Here is a 19632-nt window from a genome sequence, read left to right on the forward strand (position 1 = left end):
AGTGGCGCACTGACGCTTATCTCTGGATTGGTGATGGTAGTACAGTTAACTGTCCACCAAGATTGCCAAACCTTACGCCATTAGATTTTTGGTTTGGAGCTGGATGAAATCTGAGGTGTGCAAACGATAGGTGATTACGCGAGATAAACTGCTTGGTCGCATAATGGAACTGTCGCCCTCATTAGGGAACGTGGAGAGAAGGAAGTAATACTGTTACCAGACAAAGTGTTAGTGACTCCCTCAAAAGATCCATCCGTCGCTTCGGGTTGCTGTTGGCGCTCTAGTACTGGTACCAGGCGGTAGTTGCAGTGAAGTGGTATATATATATATATATATATATATATATATATATATATATATATATATATATATAGTGTGTGTGTGTGTGTGTGTGTGTGTGTGTGTGTGTCAATCAGTTGTTAGAGTTAGTGCAGTATGATGAGTCGACGGAAGAGAGAGAATGGCAGGTAAGGGCCTGTAGTTCACAATGTGCGTGTAACCACACTGTGAATGAAGTTGCGTGATTCGTTGGTGTAGTATTGTGGACTGTCCAACACATTGACGGCGAATGGCGTACCACTAACAGCCATGTAATACGGCGTAAGAACAGTGATGACGAGCGTCACGCCTTGTCAATGACGATCCGTTTCAAACCAAGAATTGCTGTTGTCACAGAATGCAGGTCCATATCAACCATATCCAGCCGAAAATTGTGAAGGGAACTGGACGCAACGGACTTTCGTCGATGGGTACATCGCAAGAGACCATTGCTCAACGCGATACAAGAAGCTGAAAGTCTTCGGTGGGCCGAACAACACAAAACTTAGTAGTTGATTCGAGGCATATAGTGTGACCCGACGAGTCGCGATTTAGCCACCTTTCAAACGACTCGAGGCTTTGAGCGTACCGACGCACAAATGAGGTGCTTAACCGGCATTGTGTTGAAGGTTTAGCTGATGCCTAAGTTGGTTCTGTAATGTTCTGCAGGAACTTTTCGCACCATGATTTCGGTCCACTCATGCAGGTTAGGATGAACCGGAATGTTTATTTCAACATTATCGGTAAGTGTGGTCGACAGCCGCTTGGGGGTATAGGGGTTGGAGAAAAATGCGGAAACAGAGATGCATACGATGCTGTATTTGACCACGAACGACACCTGTGCGGTGCCCTTAATACGTTGCAAGTGTCTGTCGTGGTCAGATCACTATTTTGTTCTAGTTGTGAGTGCATTATGTCGGAGCTAACGGAATTCTGACATGGGCAAATTGTTGGTGCTTGCATGGTGGGTGCTTACGTAATCTACATCTACATTTATACTCCGCAAGCCACCCAACGGTGTGTGGCGGAGGGCACTTTACGTGCCACTGTCATTACCTCCCTTTCCTGTTCCAGTCGCGTATGGTACGCGGGAAGAACGACTGTCTGAAAGCCTCCGTGCGCGCTCAAATCTCTCTAATTTTACATTCGTGATCTCCTCAGGAGGTATAAGTAGGGGGAAGCAATATATTCGATACCTCATCCAGAAACGTACCCTCTGGAAACCTGGCGAGCAAGCTACACCGCGATGCAGAGCGCCTCTCTTGCGGAGTCTGCCACTTGAGTTTGCTAAACATCTCCGTAACGCTATCACGGTTACCAAATAACCCTGTGACGAAACGCGCCGCTCTTCTTTAGATCTTCTCTATCTCCTCCGTTAACCCGACCTGGTACGGATCCCACACTGATGAGCAATACTCAAGTATAGGTCGAACGAGTGTTTTGTAAGCCACCTCCTTTTTTGATGGACTACATTTTCTAAGGACTCTCCCAATGAATCTCAACCTGGTACCCGCATTACCAACAATTAATTTTATATGATCATTCCACTTCAAATCGTTCCGTACGCATACTCCCAGATATTTTACAGAAGTAACTGCTACCAGTGTTTGTTCCGCTATCATATAATCATACAATAAAGGATCCTTCTTTCTATGTATTCGCAATACATTACATTTGTCTATGTTAAGGGTCAGTTGCAACTCCCTGCACCAAGTGCCTATCCGCTGCAGATCTTCCTGCATTTCGCTGCAATTTTCTAATGCTGCAACTTCTCTGTATACTACAGCATCATCCGCGAAAAGCCGCATGGAACTCCCGACACTATCTACTAGGTCATTTATATATATTGTGAAAAGCAATGGTCCCATAACACTCCCCTGTGGCACGCCAGAGGTTACTTTAACGTCTGTAGACGTCTCTCCATTGATAACATGATGCTGTGTTCTGTTTCCTAAAAACTCTTCAATCTAGCCACACAGCTGGTCTGATATTCCGTAGGCTCTTACTTTATCAGGCGACAGTGCGGAACTGTATCGAACGCCTTCCGGAAGTCAAGGAAAATAGCATCTACCTGGGAGCCTGTATCTAATATTTTCTGGGTCTCATGAACAAATAAAGCGAGTTGGTTCTCTCACGATCGCTGTTTCCGGAATCCATATTGATTCTTACAGAGTAGATTCTGGGTTTCCAGAAACGACATGATACGCCAGCAAAAAACATGTTCTAAAATTCTACAACAGATCGACGTCAGAGATATAGGGTTATAGATTTGCGCATCTGCTCGACGACCCTTCTTGAAGTCTGGGACTACCTGTGCTCTTTTCCAATCATTTGGAACCTTCCGTTCCTCTAGAGACTTGCGGTACACGGCTGTTAAAAGGGGGGCAAGTTCTTTCGCGAAGGTGGCCGAAGTGTTTGGGGTTTCATGAGACACAATATCGAAGATTTATACCGCATACAGCGAAAGCGGAAAAACGTCATCCGCTAAGTCACAAAGCGGACAAAAGTGTGTGTTGAGTGATCATTCCGGACGGTCGTTGAAAAGGATTGCGACGAAATACAAGGGAACGAGAGCTGCAAGAGTCACAGGAGGACTGAATGTCGCATTCGCGGTCCTTGTTAGCACCAAAACAACACAAGTTGGGAATTGCCGGACAAGCTGGAATCCCGAAACTACTCATCAGTGATGCAAATGCCCGTAAGAGGATAAAGTGGTGGCAAAGTCGTAAAACCTGGACTATGGTGCAAGCAGTGGAAGAAAGTAATTTGGTCGGATGAGTTTACTTCCCAAGAGCGAAACATGGCGCCGGTTTGGTGATGATTTGGGCAGCCATATCGTGGTATTCCACGGACCCCTAGTTTCTATGCAAGGTCGCGCAAGTGCCAACGATTATGTGACCCCCTTGGTTCACCTGGACAGTCATTTGCTCAAAAGTTGCTTGTCTGTTCGCCCGTACACATTTCCGCAGCCCGTGGTGCACCACAGTGGTTCAAAATGGTTCAAATGGCTGTTAGCACTATGGGACTTAACATCTGAGGTCATCAGTCCCCTAAAACTTGGAACTACATAAAACCTAACTAACCTAAGGGCATCACACACATCCATGGCCGAGGCAGGATTTGAACCTGCGACCGTAGCAGTCGCGAGGTTCCGGACTGAAGCGCCTAGAACCGCTCGTCCACCGCGGCCGGCGCACCACAGTGGCCTGGCCCCGGGTTTCGATAGCGCCATTTTGGCATGCACCGTATATTTCAACCAAGGCAGCACGCGAGCAGTTTAGAAACTTAGCCGCTTCTGAAATGCTTCAAACATTGGTCCGAACGTCAATGATCATGCCCTTTTGGACGTCAGATACTTAGCTACATTTCCACAGTACGACTGCAGAGCTTTCCGCGTCCCCAAGCACGCTTTGTATACTGAGGTGACAAAAGTCATGGAATACCTCCTAATATCGTGTCGAACCTTCCTTCGCCCGGCGTAGTGCAGCAACTCGACGTGGCATGGACTCAAAAGGTCAGCGGAAGTCCCCTGCAGAAATATTGAGAATGCTCAGTTGCAAAAGTGTTGGCCGGTGCATTATTTTGCACACGAATTATTTTCCATGAATGTTCTATGGGATTCATGTCGGGCGATCTGGACGGCCAGATCATTCGCTCTAATTGTCCAGAATGTTCTTCAAACAAATTGCTAACAGTTGTGGCACGGTGACACGACACATTGTCATCCATAAAAATTCCGCCGGTGTTATGGAACATGAAGTCCACGAATAAATGCGTCATTTCCAGTCAACGATCGGTTCACTTGACCACAGCACGCAGTCTGTTAGCTCTGACAACTCTACGTAAACGCCGCTGATCTCGGTCGTTATGTGAAGGTCGTCGGCCACTGCGTTGGCTGCGGTCATAGTTAACGCCTGAAACTTGGTATTCTCGGCTCGCTCTTAACACTGTGGGTGTCTGAATATTGAATTCCTTAACGATTTCCAAAGTGGAATGTCTCATCCATCTAGCTCCAACTACCTGCCATTCCGCGTTCAAGGTCTGCTCATTCTCGTCGTGGTCAGAAACTTTTCAAATGAATCACCTGAGTACAATGCACTGCCCTTTCGTACCTTGTGTACGCCGCACTGCCGCCATCTGTATATGTGCACATTACTGTCGCAGGACTTTGTTCACCTCAGTGTAATTTCTGTCCATATTTTCCCTCAACTTCTAAACACTTGCTCCATATCTTGACAAGCTCCGTAATTTCGTGCTGGAGGGAGGTGTGTAGCATCGTGCCAATTAATTATCGCTGCACTCCATAACCTCGTCACCAGACAAAAACTTGGAATTAACCAGGTGTTCCCTCATCGGACCAAGAAGTTAAAAATCACTTGGAGTTAGGACAGGACAGTAAGTGTTCCAGCAGCCGAAAAAGATTGTTTTGAATACTGAGGTTGGTTTCTGAGCTGTATGAGGTTGGGAATTATCATAAATCAGAATTACACCTGCTGAAAATTTTCCTCAGCTCTTCGTTTTGATTTTGAGTTTTAGTTCTCCCCATAGCTCTTAGTAGCTGTCACTATTCACCTTTTGATTGTTAGGTGTGTAATAATCAGCAATGGACTTTTCATGTTACAAAACATTGTCGTCATCAACTTTCCTGCAGAAGCTCGGCGTTTGATTTTTTTTTGTTGTAAACGAATAATGATGCTTGTCCCTCCCCTCTCATTCCCCCTCTCGCATGCCCACACCTCTCCCCAATTTTATGCTGCTTGCTTTGTGGTTCGTTGTGATGGATAGACTTCTCGTCAACGGTTGTTATGAGATTGAGAAAGTATTCCCCCTTCTACAGGACGCGTTAAATGGGAATTGACATTTCCAAACGACACGGACCTTGTGATAGTTCAGATATTCATATACGATTGCAAATCGTGAATCGTGCCTAACATTCCATTTATGCGCAATATCATAAGTTCTGATGTGACGCTCAGCTGTCTCGATGTTACTGCTCATTTACGAAGTAGATGGCATTCACGAACGCTCTTCGTGGGCAGAACATTCCCACTTTTAAAGCCATTTATCCATTCGTAAATTTTTCGCTCGCTGAGTTGGCAATCGCCAGACTGCAACTGCATTGTGCGAGCAAATTCCGAGGCTTTAGCCCCTTGAGAGTACAGAAAACGAATCACTGTCCACATTTCTTCGTCGGTGCTTACAGACAACGGAGCGCTTATAATACGAGGCGTGAAGTACCGTTTTGAAATTAAAACGTGCTAAGATATCTCAAAAATTTTATTTTTACATGAAAGCTTGTACCTTAATCTACTTTTCTACATAATTTCCGTCAATATTGAGGCACTTGTCATAACGTTGTACCAGTTTTTTAATACCCGCCTCATAGAAGTCTGCCGTCTGACTTGTTAACCACTGCATCACCACTGTTTTGAGTTCGTCATCGTCTTGAAGACGCTGACCGTCCAGGTGCAGGAACAGATGGTAGTCACTGGGCGCAAGATGGGGCCTGTACGGAGGATGATCCAGAGTTTCCCGTCGAAAAGATGTGATGAGATCTTTGGTCTGATTCGCCACGTGCGGACGGGCATTGTCTTGCAGCAAAACGATGCCCATACTCAACTTCCGTGGACTGTTGCTTTGATTCTGGTGTGAAGTAGCCCACTCATGTTTCATCGCCCGTAACAGTTTGGCTTAAGAAATCATCACCGTCGTTGTGGTACCGCTCAAGGAAAGTCAATGCACTGTCTAAACGTTTGGTTTTGTGCACATCCGTAAACCTTTTCGGTACCCAACGTGCGCACAATTTTCGGTAATTCAAGTGCTCGGTCACAATGCCATACAAAACACTACGAGAAACCTAAGGAAAGTCATCCTGCAAGGAGGAAATCGTAAAGCGTCTGTTTTCTCTCAGCTTATTGTCCACTTCCTGCACCAAACTTTCATGAACGACCGAAGGACGCCCACTCCATTGTTCATCATGCACATTTGTGCGGCCATCTTTAAATGCTATTACCCACTTTCTTACCATTCCATCACTCATAATGTTTTCTCCGTAAACTGCACAGATATCACGATGAATATCGATCGCTTTTAGGCCTTTAGCACTAAGAAATCTTATAACAGCCCGTACTTCACAGTCGGCGAGACTCACGATTATCGGAGGCATCTTAAACACTCAGTACACAACGTAAACAAGGAAGAATCAGACTGTAATGGCGTCAATGCGTAGATTAAGGTACAGGCTTTCATGTAAAAATAAAATTGAGATATCTTAGCACGTCTTTTTTTTAATTTCAAAACGGTACTTACTTAAAAAAACAGGCCTCGTAAAAGGCTCACCCACAAGAACAACCTAGAAGTTACGGCATGACAATGTTGAATTCGTTCTTTCAACCCAAAGAGCAGAAAAAAAAACTTTACTTATTTACTTATCATCGTGTAATGCACGAATGAAATATTTGTACCGTTGTTTTCGTTTTCTTTCTATTCATGAATAGAGCTCGAAAAAAAATAGAGCTCGAAAAAAAAGGGCGTTATGTGTACCTGCACCACAGTACTACTGACATCATCGCTAAATCGTTTGCTCCGGCATCACGTCCGTAGCGTACAGGCCGCGTATTGATTTTTTTTTTTTACTACTCGTGCCACACGACCATTCATACCGGCAAGCCCCCTCCTTCCCTCCCTCCCTCCCAACTTCTTTCATCTAGATTTGTAATGAATGTTTGTCCTTCGTTGCGCAAGATCATAGAAAACGCGTATGTACTCGGCGCAAGCTGCTTGCTTCAGCGTATTGCTGAGCATGAGCTTTTATGACGCTTTTAGTCACTGGCAAATGGCCTTATAGCAGTAAATGGGAAGAAATTGAGCCGCGCACGGTACGGCTGTGATGCACTGCGATCTTGCAGCAGTCACGGGAGACTTGGACAGCACGCACGTGTTCACGGATGGAATCGCCTTGGATGTAGAAATTCTTACTGAAGAGGTGAAGAAATGCCCTGAAATATGGGATACATCTCACAAGGAGTACCATTATAATAATGAAAAGAGCGGCATGGTTTCAAGTAGGCCAATGTGAAAAGTGTTGAGAGAGTTTTGCTGCGAAACCGCGTCAGGAGAAAAATGATCTGACCAGTTGTTGTCGCTGTTCAGTTATTTTGCTTTTGTGTTCTAGTAGTGTTGTTTTCGCTTGAAAGTGGCCATTCAGAAGTTGAATTAGCTCGACACAGCACTCTGGCGAGACCCCTTTCATCTGAATGTACAACTCTTCAGTCAATAACAACAGTTTAAAATATGTTATTTTCATAGTAATCAATGTTTTAATGCGTAACAGGCACGCTGTCTCCTTTCTTCTGCCCACACAGGTTGCATTCGTCTGGCGAGATTATAGCTGCAATGTCGAATCTCCTCTTTCCGCGAAAAGTGTCCAGTATATTGTTAGAGTCCGAGAGTGAAACTAAGAGCAAAAGTTTTTATTCTTCATACAAAACAGGTAGGCAGCATCATCTTAATGAACATACTTTGCCACTTTGTCTCCATTCTTTGGACACATTCTTCTCCTTGTTCTGGAAATTTGAAAACAACCACCGACAGCCTTACAATAGAACTCCTTTCCAGCTTCCTGAAGATACTGACGAACTGCTTCCCAAACATCCTCGGCCGTCTCCTTATACAAACCTTGCATATTTTCCTTAACAAAACCGAAATAATGGCAGTCACAGGATACCAAATCAGGACTAAAGAGATCATATGAAAGTGTTTCCCACCCCAATGTCGTAATGTTCTTCACAATGACACGAGTAGTGTGAGGACGCGTGTTATCCTCTCGCAGGATGATAATTGTCTGCATATAGCGGGCAGCATGAATGGTTTGTCTAGGTGCAAGAAAACCAAACTGCAACTTTGTGCATCCTAGAAGACAGTGCCAGTAACTTTTGCAGCAGATGGCACTGTCTTCATTTCCTCCTTCGAGGCGAATCCATGTACTGCCATTCCATACTCAGGCATATTGTTTCTGGCTCGGAATCATGGAACCAGCTTTCATCGCCTGTGGCAATACTATAAAAAATAATCACCTTCATCTTGAAATCTCTGAAGGTTTTGGATGATTGTTAATTTCCGAGGTTTTTGTTTTCAGTCAGTAAACATGGCACCCAACGGGCACAAACTTTTCTATAACCTAAGCTTTGACTCATTACTTGCACTATATCGTGTCCTACTGCAAGTTTTGTAGCGATTTCATTCACTGTATCACGCCTGGCTTCTCTAATTATGTCATTAAATTTTTTAAAAATGGAGACTCATTTTAGATACTCGTGTTTCCACCTTTGAAATGTTTTACTCATCTCATAATACGACTGGCACCAAAGCAAACATCTTCATAAGCACGTTGAAATCCGAAGTGAATTTCAGCCGTAGAATTTCACTCTTTAACGAAGAATTCAATGACAGCACGCTATCGAAACGAAGTACTGCCTGTGGTCACGCGAGACTCTGATGACGTCAAAACATACTAGCATGGGATGATGTTTGTGGATAACATTCCTGCAGTCGTTGTTTGTTGTTATTGGTGGTTGTTGTCTTCAGTCCGTAGACTAGTTTGATACAACTCTCCATGTTACTCTGTCCTGTGCAAGCCTCTTCATCGCCGAGTAACTACTGCAACCTACATCTATTTGAATGTGCTCACTGTATTTATGTCTTAATCTTCCTCTACAATACCATCCCTCCCTCCCCTCGTCCCTCCAGTACTAAACTGATGACCACTTGATATTTCAGAACGTGTTCTATCAACTGATCCCTTCTTCTACTCAAGTTGTGCCACAAGTTTCTTTCCTCCCCTGTTCTATCCAGTACCTCATTACTTACATGAACTACCCATCAAATCTTCAGCGTTATTCTGTAGCACCACATTTCAAAAGCTTCTATTCTCTTCTTGTGTGAACTATTTATGGTCCACGTTTCAATGCCATTCAAGGCTACACTCCAAACAAATACCTTCAGAAAAGAGTTTCTAAAATTTAAATCTATATTAGACGTTAAGCAATTTCTCGTCTTCCGAAACACACTACTCGCCGTTGCCAGTCTACATTTTATATCGTCTCTACTTCGGTCTTCAGTTGTTTTGCTGCCCAAATAGCAAAACTAATCCGTTGTTTCAGTATCAAATAAAACTAAGAGTGTCGTTAAATAAGTAGTGCCCCACATTTTAAAAAAAAAATCCATTTATATACACAGATCAAAGTCCTTGTTGGTGCTTCACATTTGATGTCTGTTCTGTGCGCCGGTGAAGTTTCGAACCGTTCTGGCAGATGACAGAGCGGTAATACAGTGTCAAAATGACGTCTACATATGACTCAAGTTACAAGCAGCGTGCTGTTATTGAAGTCTTGTGTGCACAAAAAGGAACCGTGGTGAACATCCATAAACGTTTGTGTGCAGTGGATGGCGATGCTACAGCCTCAGGAACTGCAGAGACGTTTGTGAGGCATTAGTTATTGAATGACCCTCGTATATTGTTCCAGAGACCTTTCGAAGTCTGACATGTGGAATGTATACATGCAGACAAAAGTGACGAATGAAAATTGTACCAAGTCCGGGATTCGAACCTGGGTCTCCTGCTCACTAGGCAGACGCGCTAAGCACTACGCCACCTTTGGCTTTGCACAACAGCACGGACTACCCTAGCACGTCTCCCTCCTCAATCAAAATTTCCATTCACGCCGCAGCCGACTTGGCATTTCCTGTAAACTCGAACAGCATTGTAGAGGCTCTCCAACTGTATTGGTAGGTAATCCTGCAACAAACACCAACTGACATTCCAATTCACTGTACTTTCATTTTGTTAATTTCACTAGGCATTGTGCCATTTAAAAAGTGAATATTTGCACACAAAAATAAAGTTTATAAGTATTATTACAATCTGTTTATTAGCTAACAATACGAGCTCCTGACTTCCAATCCATTCTGTGAAACCCGCACATCAATAGCACTTTCCATTTTCGCAATATTTGCTGTGAAAGTTTTAGGTGATTTACCCTGTGTGCATCCCTCAGTATCGCGTGATGTAATTCGACTACATTTCGTTACTATTCTTTTTCTTTTATTATTGTTTATCTTATATACTCACTATGAAGACACCATCCATTCTGTTGCTCTTCCAAGTCCTCCGCTGTTTCTGACCGAATTACAATGTCACAGTATTCCCTCGCAATTCTCCTGAATCCAAACTGCTTCTCCCTGTGGCCGATATCTAGCACTTTTCTGCATCTACACACAAACCTGCTAGTTACCGTACGATCCGTGGCAGAAGGTAGCCTGTACCACTACTAGTCGTTTCCTTTCCTATTTCACTCGCAAATAAAACGAGCGAAAACCGGCTATCTATTTGCCACCGTTTGAGCCGTAAGTTCTCGTATTTAACTTAGTGATCTTTATGCGAAATGTAATTTGGCAGTAGATGATGTCAGTTTCCTGAATTTTCTCAATAGTGTTCCTCGAAAAGAACGCCGCCATCCCTCCAGAGATCCCCATTTGAGACCCCCCACCGCTGTAACGCTTGACGTATTGTTCAAATCTATCGGTAACAGATCTCGCAGCCAGCCTCGGAACTGCGTCGATGTTTTTTTTTAATCCGATCTGGTAAGTATTTAAAACTCTCCAGCAGTACTCAAGAATAGGTCGCGCTAGCGTCCTGTTTGCAGTCTCCTTTACAAGTGGACACTTTCCCAAAATTGTCCCAATAAATCGAAGTCGACCATTACCACAATTATTCTGTAAATAATCCGTGACAATATTTTGCAACCATGACGTTTTAAACTTACAGTTCGCTATCGTTTTGTTACATTGTTGGAACTGGAACAATTTTAACAGTGGATTGCTCACGACTTTCGATACCGTAAACCGGGTATACTTGGTCCGATTTTCGGATTGAGATGTGATTGTCAAGACTATTTTTTATCTTGTGTGATATTTGTGATAGGAACATAAGGGATTGTATGAAAGAGTTGAAATGCAAAGGAAATTATGGATCCGATTGCAGGTGGTCAAAAGAAGAGATTTGGGGATACATTGACCGGACAACACTTTCACCACAACAGTCAACTACCAGTCAATTTTGTGGTCAGTATTCGAAAAACACAACGAAACATTGACCACTCAGAAATAAATACACTGATCTGTAGTTTTTTAAGCGCTTTATTAATCCTCATAAAAGAAAAGTATAGCCTAGTGCAGCACGTAAGTCACAGTGTGATCGATCATCAAAATTATAAATATAATGAAAGTTACTGCTGGGATGGAGTACCACGCACATAGCTCCAAATTTAGTTGAGTATAATACTTCCAATTTCTTCTATTTTAAACCTAAATCCTCCCGTCAGAACATCCGGTGCAGTTAGAACTAAGAGTATCTGTTATCCGTTTATCGAGTCAGTAGCTGGCATTTGTGGCCAAACAAACTCCATTCCTTGACATCATATCTTATACCTGAATCACTGTCTGAAACACAGTAGCTCGCAATTGAGCAGTACATGACTGACATTTGTTTTTCTTATTGGTGGGTATATTACCAGTTAGAAATGAGCCTCCTTCTATACGCCGAACGTTATTTTTTGTGTTCCTTAGTTCCACACTGTCATTGCATCAACACTAATAAACTGTGTGTGTGTGTGTTTGTGTGTGTGTGTGTGTGTGTGTGTGTGTGTGTGTGTGTGTGTGTGTGTGTAATCCTGAGGTAACAATGACCAGTGCTTAAAGAAACTCCAAAATAGAGAAATCATGCACGTGACCTCAGTATTCGTAATATAGTGGCAGATATATAAATGTGATCAAAAAACTAATCAGTGATCTGTTTTGAGAATTTATCGAACAACAGAATGAAATGTTCACTCTGTAGCGGAGAGTGCGCTGATACGAAACTTCCTGGTAGATTGAAATTGTGCGCTGGACCGAGCCTCGAGCTCGGAACCTTTGTCTGCCGCAAGCAAGTGCTCTACCAGCTGAGCTACCCAAACACGACTTACGACCCTTCCTCACGGCTTTAGTTTCGCCACTACCTCGTCTCCTACCTTCCAAACTTCACAGAAGTTCTGCGAAACTGGCGGGAATAGCACTTCTGGAGGAAAGTATATTGCAGAGATTGCTTAGCCATAGCCTTGGGGATGTTTCCAGAATGAAATTTTCGTTCTGTAGCGGAGTGTGCCCTGATACGGAACTTCGGTTGAATCTTGAGTTGTGACTGGGTAACTCAGTTGTTACAGCACTTTCCCTCAAAAGGCAAAGTTCCCGAGTTCGAGTCTAAGTCCGGCTCATAGTTTAGTCTGACGGGAAGCTCCATACATGATATAGGTGAAAAGGCCAAGCCATTTGTAGTTAAATAATACTGGTGGAACTTACTGGCAGATTAAAACTGTGTGCCGGACCGAGACTCGAACTCGGGACCTTTGCTTTTCGCGGGCAAGTGCTCTACCAACTGAGTTACCCAACCACAACTCACGCCCCGCCCTCACAGCCTCACTTCTGCCGGTACCTCGTCTCCTACCTTCCAGGCCGGCCGGTGTGGCCGCGCGATTCTAGGCGCTGCAGTCCGGAACCGCGAGACCGATACGGTCGCAGGTTCGAATCCTGCCTCGGGCATGGATGTGTGTGATGTCCTTAGGTTAGTTAGGTGTAACTAGTTCTAAATTCTAGGGGACTAATGACCTCAGAAGTTGAGTCCCATAGTGCTCAGAGCCATTTAAACCATTTTGAACCTACCTTCCAAACTTCACAGAAGCTCTCCTGCGAACCTTGCAGAACTAGCACTCCTGAAAGAAAGGATATTGCAGAGACATGGCTTAGCCACAGCCTTGGGGATGTTTCCAGAATGAGATTTTCACTCTGCAGCGGAGTGTGCGCTGATATGAAACTTCCTGGCAGTGAGGCTGTGAGGGTGGGGCGTGAGTCGTGCTTGGGTAGCCCAGATGGTAGAGCACTTTCCCGCGAAAGGCAAAGGTCCTGAGTTCGAGTCTCGGTCGGGCACACAGTTTTAATCTGCCAGGAAGTTTCATATCAGCGCACACTCCGCTGCAGAGTGAAAATCTCATTCTGAATACTGGTGGATTTTGCACAACCAGATTTTAATACAACTATTCCTAAAATATTATAAGTCGCAATAGTTTCGCCACCTGCTGCACAAGAAAAATGGCGTCACGAAAACACTAAACAGGCAACTGTGAGCCAACAGAGAACTGTAAAAGTTTTGGCGTATGAGTGGCCAACGTAGCCACTGGCGGACGAAGTATACCCGGTGAACGGTATGGGCCTCGTACTTATATTAGTCGATCGAGACAAGAAAGTCGTTCATTTTTAGGGATGGGCTTGTAGAGTGTAAATGTGTTGTCGCTGCCTGGCCCCCGTGCTGACGGAGCACGCTTTGTGTTGCACGCAGGCTCGCCGCTAGAATGGCAGTGGGTGAGCGACGGTGCGCGTGTTGCAGAGGCGTTGCTGCAGAGCCGGCCCCTGCCGCACATCCCGGACGTGCCCGACGGCGAGACACTGGGCCAGGTGGGCTCCGTGTCGGGGGCCGGGGCGGGGGCGGCCACGGGGGCCGGCTGCGTGCCGGCCGTGGGTGGCGGCGGCGGCTCCGGCGGCGGCGGGGGCGGGTCGGCCACCGCCGGCTCGGGCTCCGGCTCGCTGGACGCCGCCGCCCGCTGGACCTCCAAGGAGAACCTGCTGCAGGCGCAGGAGGACGACGACCCGCAGCTCTTCGTCGCTCTCTACGACTTCACGGCCGGGGGCGAGAACCAGCTCAGCCTCAAGAAGGGTGAGCACCTCGCCACGCGGGCTGCTTTCCACTTAGTTTTCATCCAGTTTGTGCAAATTTCCACACCGATATACGACGTCTAACATAATAGGATGTAATTACAGCTAAACGTGCACTTCTGGTGTCGGCGGCTTTGCTGCTGTTGGTAAATTGGCGCGATGAATCGTGGGAAGTCAACATGACGAATCATGAATCAGGTGTATATTGAGGTGACAAAACAAGCGAGGTGGTGCAGTTGTTAGCACACTGGGCTCTCTTTCGGAGGACAACGGTTCAAATCCGCGTACGGCCATCCTGATTTAGGTTTTCCGTGATTTCCCTAAATCGCTTCAGGTAAATGCCGGGATGTGTCCTCTGGCAAAGAGCAGGGCCGATTTCCTTCCCCATCATTCCCTAAATCAGAACTTGTACTCCGTCTCTAATAACGACAACGGGACTTCAAACACTAATCCTTCCCCTCTGAGGTGACAAGTCATGGGATAGCGATATGCACAGATACAGATGGCTGTAGTATTTATTGCCTGCACGAGGTATAGATGGCAGTCACTGGTGGAGCTGTCATTTGTGCTCAAGTGATTAATGTGAAGGACTCCGACGTGATTGTGCCCAACGGTGGGAAGTAACAGACTTCGTACCTAGAAAGGTAGTTGGAGCCAGATGCACTAGATCATTCCATTTCGGAAATCGTTTGGAAATTCAGTATTCCGAGATCCACAATTTCAACGGTGTGCCGAGAAAACCAGATTTCAGGCATTACCTCTCAATAGTGGCTGACGGCCTTCGCCTAACGACAGAGAACAGTGGCGCTTGCGTAGAGCTGTCATTGCTAACATTCAAGCAACACTGCGTGAAGTAACTGCAGAAATAAATGTAGGGCATGCGATGAATGTATTCGTTAGGACTGTGCGGCGAGATTTGGCGTCAATAGGCAATGCCTTTGCTAATGGCGCGACGTCGCTTTCAGCACCTGTCCTGGACTCGTGACCATATGGGTTGGACGCTAGACGACTGGAAAACCGTGGCTTGGTCCGATGAGTCCCGATTTCAGTTGCTAAGAGATAATTGTAGGGCTAGAGTGTGGCGCAGGCCCCACGAAGCCGTGGACCCAAGTTGTCAACAAGCCACTGCGCAAGCTGGCAGTGGATCCATAATGGTATGGGCTGTGTTTACATCTAATGGACTGGGTCCTCTGATCGAACTGAACCGATCATTGACTGTAAATGATTATATTTGGCTACTTGTAGGCCATTTGTAGCCATTAGAGAGTTCATGATCCCAAACAACGATGGAATTTTTAGGGTGACCATGTGCTATGTCACTGGGCCACAATTGTTCACAATTGATTTGAAGAACATTCTGGACAATGCGAACGATGTATTTGGCAGGGGACTTTCAACGACTTATCGAGTCCATGCCATCTGGAGTTGCTGCACTGTAGCAGGCCAAAGCGGGTCCACAAGGTTTTAGGAGGTATCTCATGACTTTTGTCACCACAATGTAGGGAGCCAGTGAGATTCTCGTGCGTAATTTTTCTATGGCTCGTAAATAAAGGTAGCTGGCGTTTTGTTATATTGATTTGGAATTTTAACTACGTTCCCAGAATTTTCGGCTAAATCGGAAATAAGACATAAAAGTAGGTTATTGCAATGGCGATTGTATGAGGTGTGTGAGAAAATTAATGAGACTGACTTTTTGTCTAACATAGTTTCTATTTTTTTTTCAGACAGCATTGACCCCTACAAAGTACGAGTAGCTGTACAGCAGTGGAGCCATTGGTCCCAGGCTTGTTAGCAGTGCTGAAAGTTTCAACTGGTAGGGCCTTTGACGTGTCGGATACATTCTTTTGAATGTTCTCCAGAGTCCTCAAGTGAATTAGAGGGTCTGTGAAATAATTGTGATGCCTTTTGAGGTCAAAAATTCCATAATGGAGGTGGCTGTGTGACAGTGGTGTTGTCATGGTGCAGCATCACCTTGTCTGCATGTTTTGTCTCACTCGATTCGCCATTTTCCTGAGCCTTTCAACGATATCTTTGTACAACATTTGTTGACAGTCTATCCTAGAGGAAGAATCTCATAAGAGCACACATATGTTCGACATTTTCGTCAGTTTTTAAAGTTGAAGGTCACCCTGAGAGGTCCATCTTCAATGTGTTCTCGGCCTTCCAAAAATGAATTGTGCTGGCGAATATCTTGTGCTCTAGATAATCAATGTTCCCCACAGGACTGTTTCAACTTCTGTGAGAGGTCACACTCGCGGATACCCCAAGTTAAACACAAAACTTGATGGTGTAATGTTGACAGTTCCATTTTCGTAACTCGCAACAAAAACACAGTTTCACTGGTGGTGCATCTCAAAAATCAAGTAATAGCTGCACAGAGCTAAAACTTTGACAGTGTGGCTGGAAGAGATGAACGCACCAGTCTACACAAACAGAACAACACAGCGCTGCCAGATCGCTCACAGAGTTGTCAGTCTCATTACTTTTTGTGCTGGGTTTCATAGGCTTCGCCAACTCGCAATCAAATTATGTCATTCCAACGTAACCTAGGCCTTGAGCTATGCTGCTGGTCAGACTGTCCGCGCTAGTTTTTTCCAGTCACCAAAGAATTACGAAAATCAGAAAGCAACATTAAAACTTATAATAACCAGATCTGTAAAAGTTACTATGGGTCTCTCCATATTGAAAACAAATGTAATGATTTCATATCATCTGCCTAAGGAAGTCATTACATTCAGCAATTCTCGTTGGCTACTTCATGCTATCACCCAGTTGGCAACATCCGCACACAGTGCAAGAGCCACTGACACTGTAAGTGGACTTCAGCCAAAGTATGCGACAGTAAAAGCAAATACGTTCCAGTAAACGTGGATGTGTAAACAAACTGTTCCCGAGGTAATTGCAGATTGTGGTTACAAGCTGCCACAGACTTCAGTATGAAATATTGCCGTAGTTTGTATGAATATATTTAAAATGTAAACTTCATTATTAAGTCACAATCTAATTGGATGCAAGTTTTACCTATGGCCCACGGATGGGGAATGTGATTCATGCATGATGGGAGACCATCACATGTTAGGTTGGCAACCTCATTTGAGAGCCTGGAATTCCCAGGAAAATCTCAGGGGATACTGACTGGCTCTAGAGGAAGTTGAACTGCTTATTAATGGAAATGTTCAGTCATTTGTTACATTCACTCTGATGTACTGCTTTGGAAACTGTTGGTTGCGTTTTCGCATTAAAAAAAAGGTGAAGAAGTGCAGTGAACTGTTAAGTTTGTTGCACGATCATGGCTGCCTCTGTTGCATTCATCACCCTTTGGGAAGCTTGGGTTCTTGGCCTCCAAGTACGTTCCACTTTGCGCAGTTTCGAGTGCGACTGAGTATAATGCATGCATGATAATACGTCATTGTCAGAAATCAAAGGTGCTTTTTTAATTTTATAAAGGTATAAGTGTGGATCCATATTTGGACACAAATATTTAATAGATTAGCATTAATATTACACTGTTTGATTTTACTAATTCAGTGCAGAGTAGTGACCTGCAGACATTCTTGCAGTGTTATGCTTAGCATTAATAGTGTCTGTAGTGTGCATAGCGTCCAGCTTGGATGCATCGATGCTATCAAAGTGTGTTGACATTATATTCCAATGACAACAGTTTGAAGCATGCTCAAATGAGAATTCCTCATGTACTCAAGGTTATAATACAATAGCATGCCAGAGCACAGGATAAGATGGTAACACTAAATCATAGCAAAACTTGGAACACTCAGTAACAAGTGATGTACCACCTCAAAAAAATTCATTTGCAGCCATAGTAGCCAGTAAAGTAAATTTCGTCTCACATACAACAAAAATTGAAACGGGGAAATTTAGTATTTCAACCTGGACAAACGTTGAAATCTTGGAAGTCTTTTGATGAAACGAAGTCGCTACCGCGATTTCAGTGCTCAAGTAAGACATAATGCATGGTGCAAGATGCATAGGTAGAGCAGGGTGTGTAACTGATCCTCTGAATTTTGCTGTTTTTGGTCACCACAGAAGTGAAGTGTGCAACACTCCCATTGTTATGGTTGACAGATTGGAGCAGCATCTTCCCAAGATTTGAGAGATGATCCGAGGGTGTTTGAAAGAGTTTGCATCTCACTGCAAAGGTGAGTGCAGTACCACATCCAAATGCAGGAGCAATTGATCGAACATCTCCTTTAATAGCTTATTGTGTCCATTAAATTATGATATGTACTGTGCTGAAATAGCATTGTACACATCCCAGTCTGGGGCACGGTTTTAATATGCCAGGAATTTTCGAATAGCTGATTGACCATCTCAGACACATTCAGTGTATGACATATTGGGGAAATGTCCTGCTCAGGAAATCAAATGCCTTGTGTCATTCTTTGAACTAGGTTTGCAAATTTCTTGCTAAGTGTAGCTGCTGAAGTATGACATGTCCAGTTGCCTGAAGGAGTGTCAAAACTCCTAATGTAGCAGTAGCTGTTCAGAATGCTTGCAATATATATGAGTGAAGACTGCACTGGAAATCCTCCCACTTGGTGTTTGTTCACTATGATGCGCAGCAGTGTGGGCTAAAAGATTGCAATCATGCTGATAGGGTGAAACACTTCTGCAGCTATCACTGTAGGGAGATTAGAATCGGATGTGTCTGAAGGTTTGCATTTTTGGTTTCTAGGGAAAAAAAGTTGGAACAGTGGCACACTTGGCACTGGTCCAGTGTACATTTGGTGAATTATTAAATTCCTCTTAATCTTGACTTACTACTAACTGTGAGACTTCCGATAAGTAGTGCGTTCATCAACCTTTGACACAGTACCATAGTGCAGAGGTGCATTGCTCACAGCCATAATTTTACCCTGTACCCTATTTTACTTTCCAAGTAGAGCATTTTATGCAATAACAAAAAGTGAAACAGTACTTGATCCTAGTAACCACAGCCATGAGTCTTCCTACAGAAAATTTGTTTGATACATGTGGCTGAAAATATTAACTTAATATGCTGCAAATACAGAGAACAAAACCCATTTCCATCTTCTGCTGTTGGTTGTATGCATGAGACAAGTGAAGCTAACCACATCCAGTCCATTAATTTTGGGTTTTAGAGAAGGTTACACTCTTTAATGAAGAGTTATGATGATTTGAGAGTTTCAGTGCTTCTTGTTTACAGATTGATTGTACTTTAGCTCATTTATAAAAGTTTTAAATATTTCATTTTAATGTTCTTGCTTATTACTACTACTGCTGCTCTTGTCCTGACTTTTCGTCTAGATTTCTTAACTGTGTAGTCCGTAGCTCATGCTGGATATTCACCTACTTTCCACAGAATATTGTTATACATAAATATTAAAGCATTTACACAGGTTAGGCATACTACCTTATCATCTTTTAAACAAAGTTCTTCTGTTGTATTTTTCAGCCTTTCCTGGTTCATATAGTCGTACTTTGACGTATTACTGTATAATATACTCCAGTCATCTGACAAAGATGTGCTGC

General features: G+C 44.1%; 1 protein-coding gene across 2 annotated transcripts in view; it reads left to right on the forward strand.

Moving 5' to 3' along the window:
• Positions 1–19632, forward strand: part of LOC124614053 (tyrosine-protein kinase Abl) — a 445084-nt gene that overhangs the window by 283124 nt on the left and 142328 nt on the right. For both annotated transcript variants that reach the window (XM_047142887.1, XM_047142888.1), the window contains exon 2: positions 13748–14122. In XM_047142887.1, coding sequence (XP_046998843.1) covers positions 13748–14122 — 375 coding nt within the window. The remainder of the gene's footprint in view (positions 1–13747; positions 14123–19632) is intronic.

This window comes from Schistocerca americana, chromosome 4, assembly GCF_021461395.2.
Source record: "Schistocerca americana isolate TAMUIC-IGC-003095 chromosome 4, iqSchAmer2.1, whole genome shotgun sequence".
Lineage (NCBI taxonomy): Eukaryota > Metazoa > Arthropoda > Insecta > Orthoptera > Acrididae > Schistocerca > Schistocerca americana.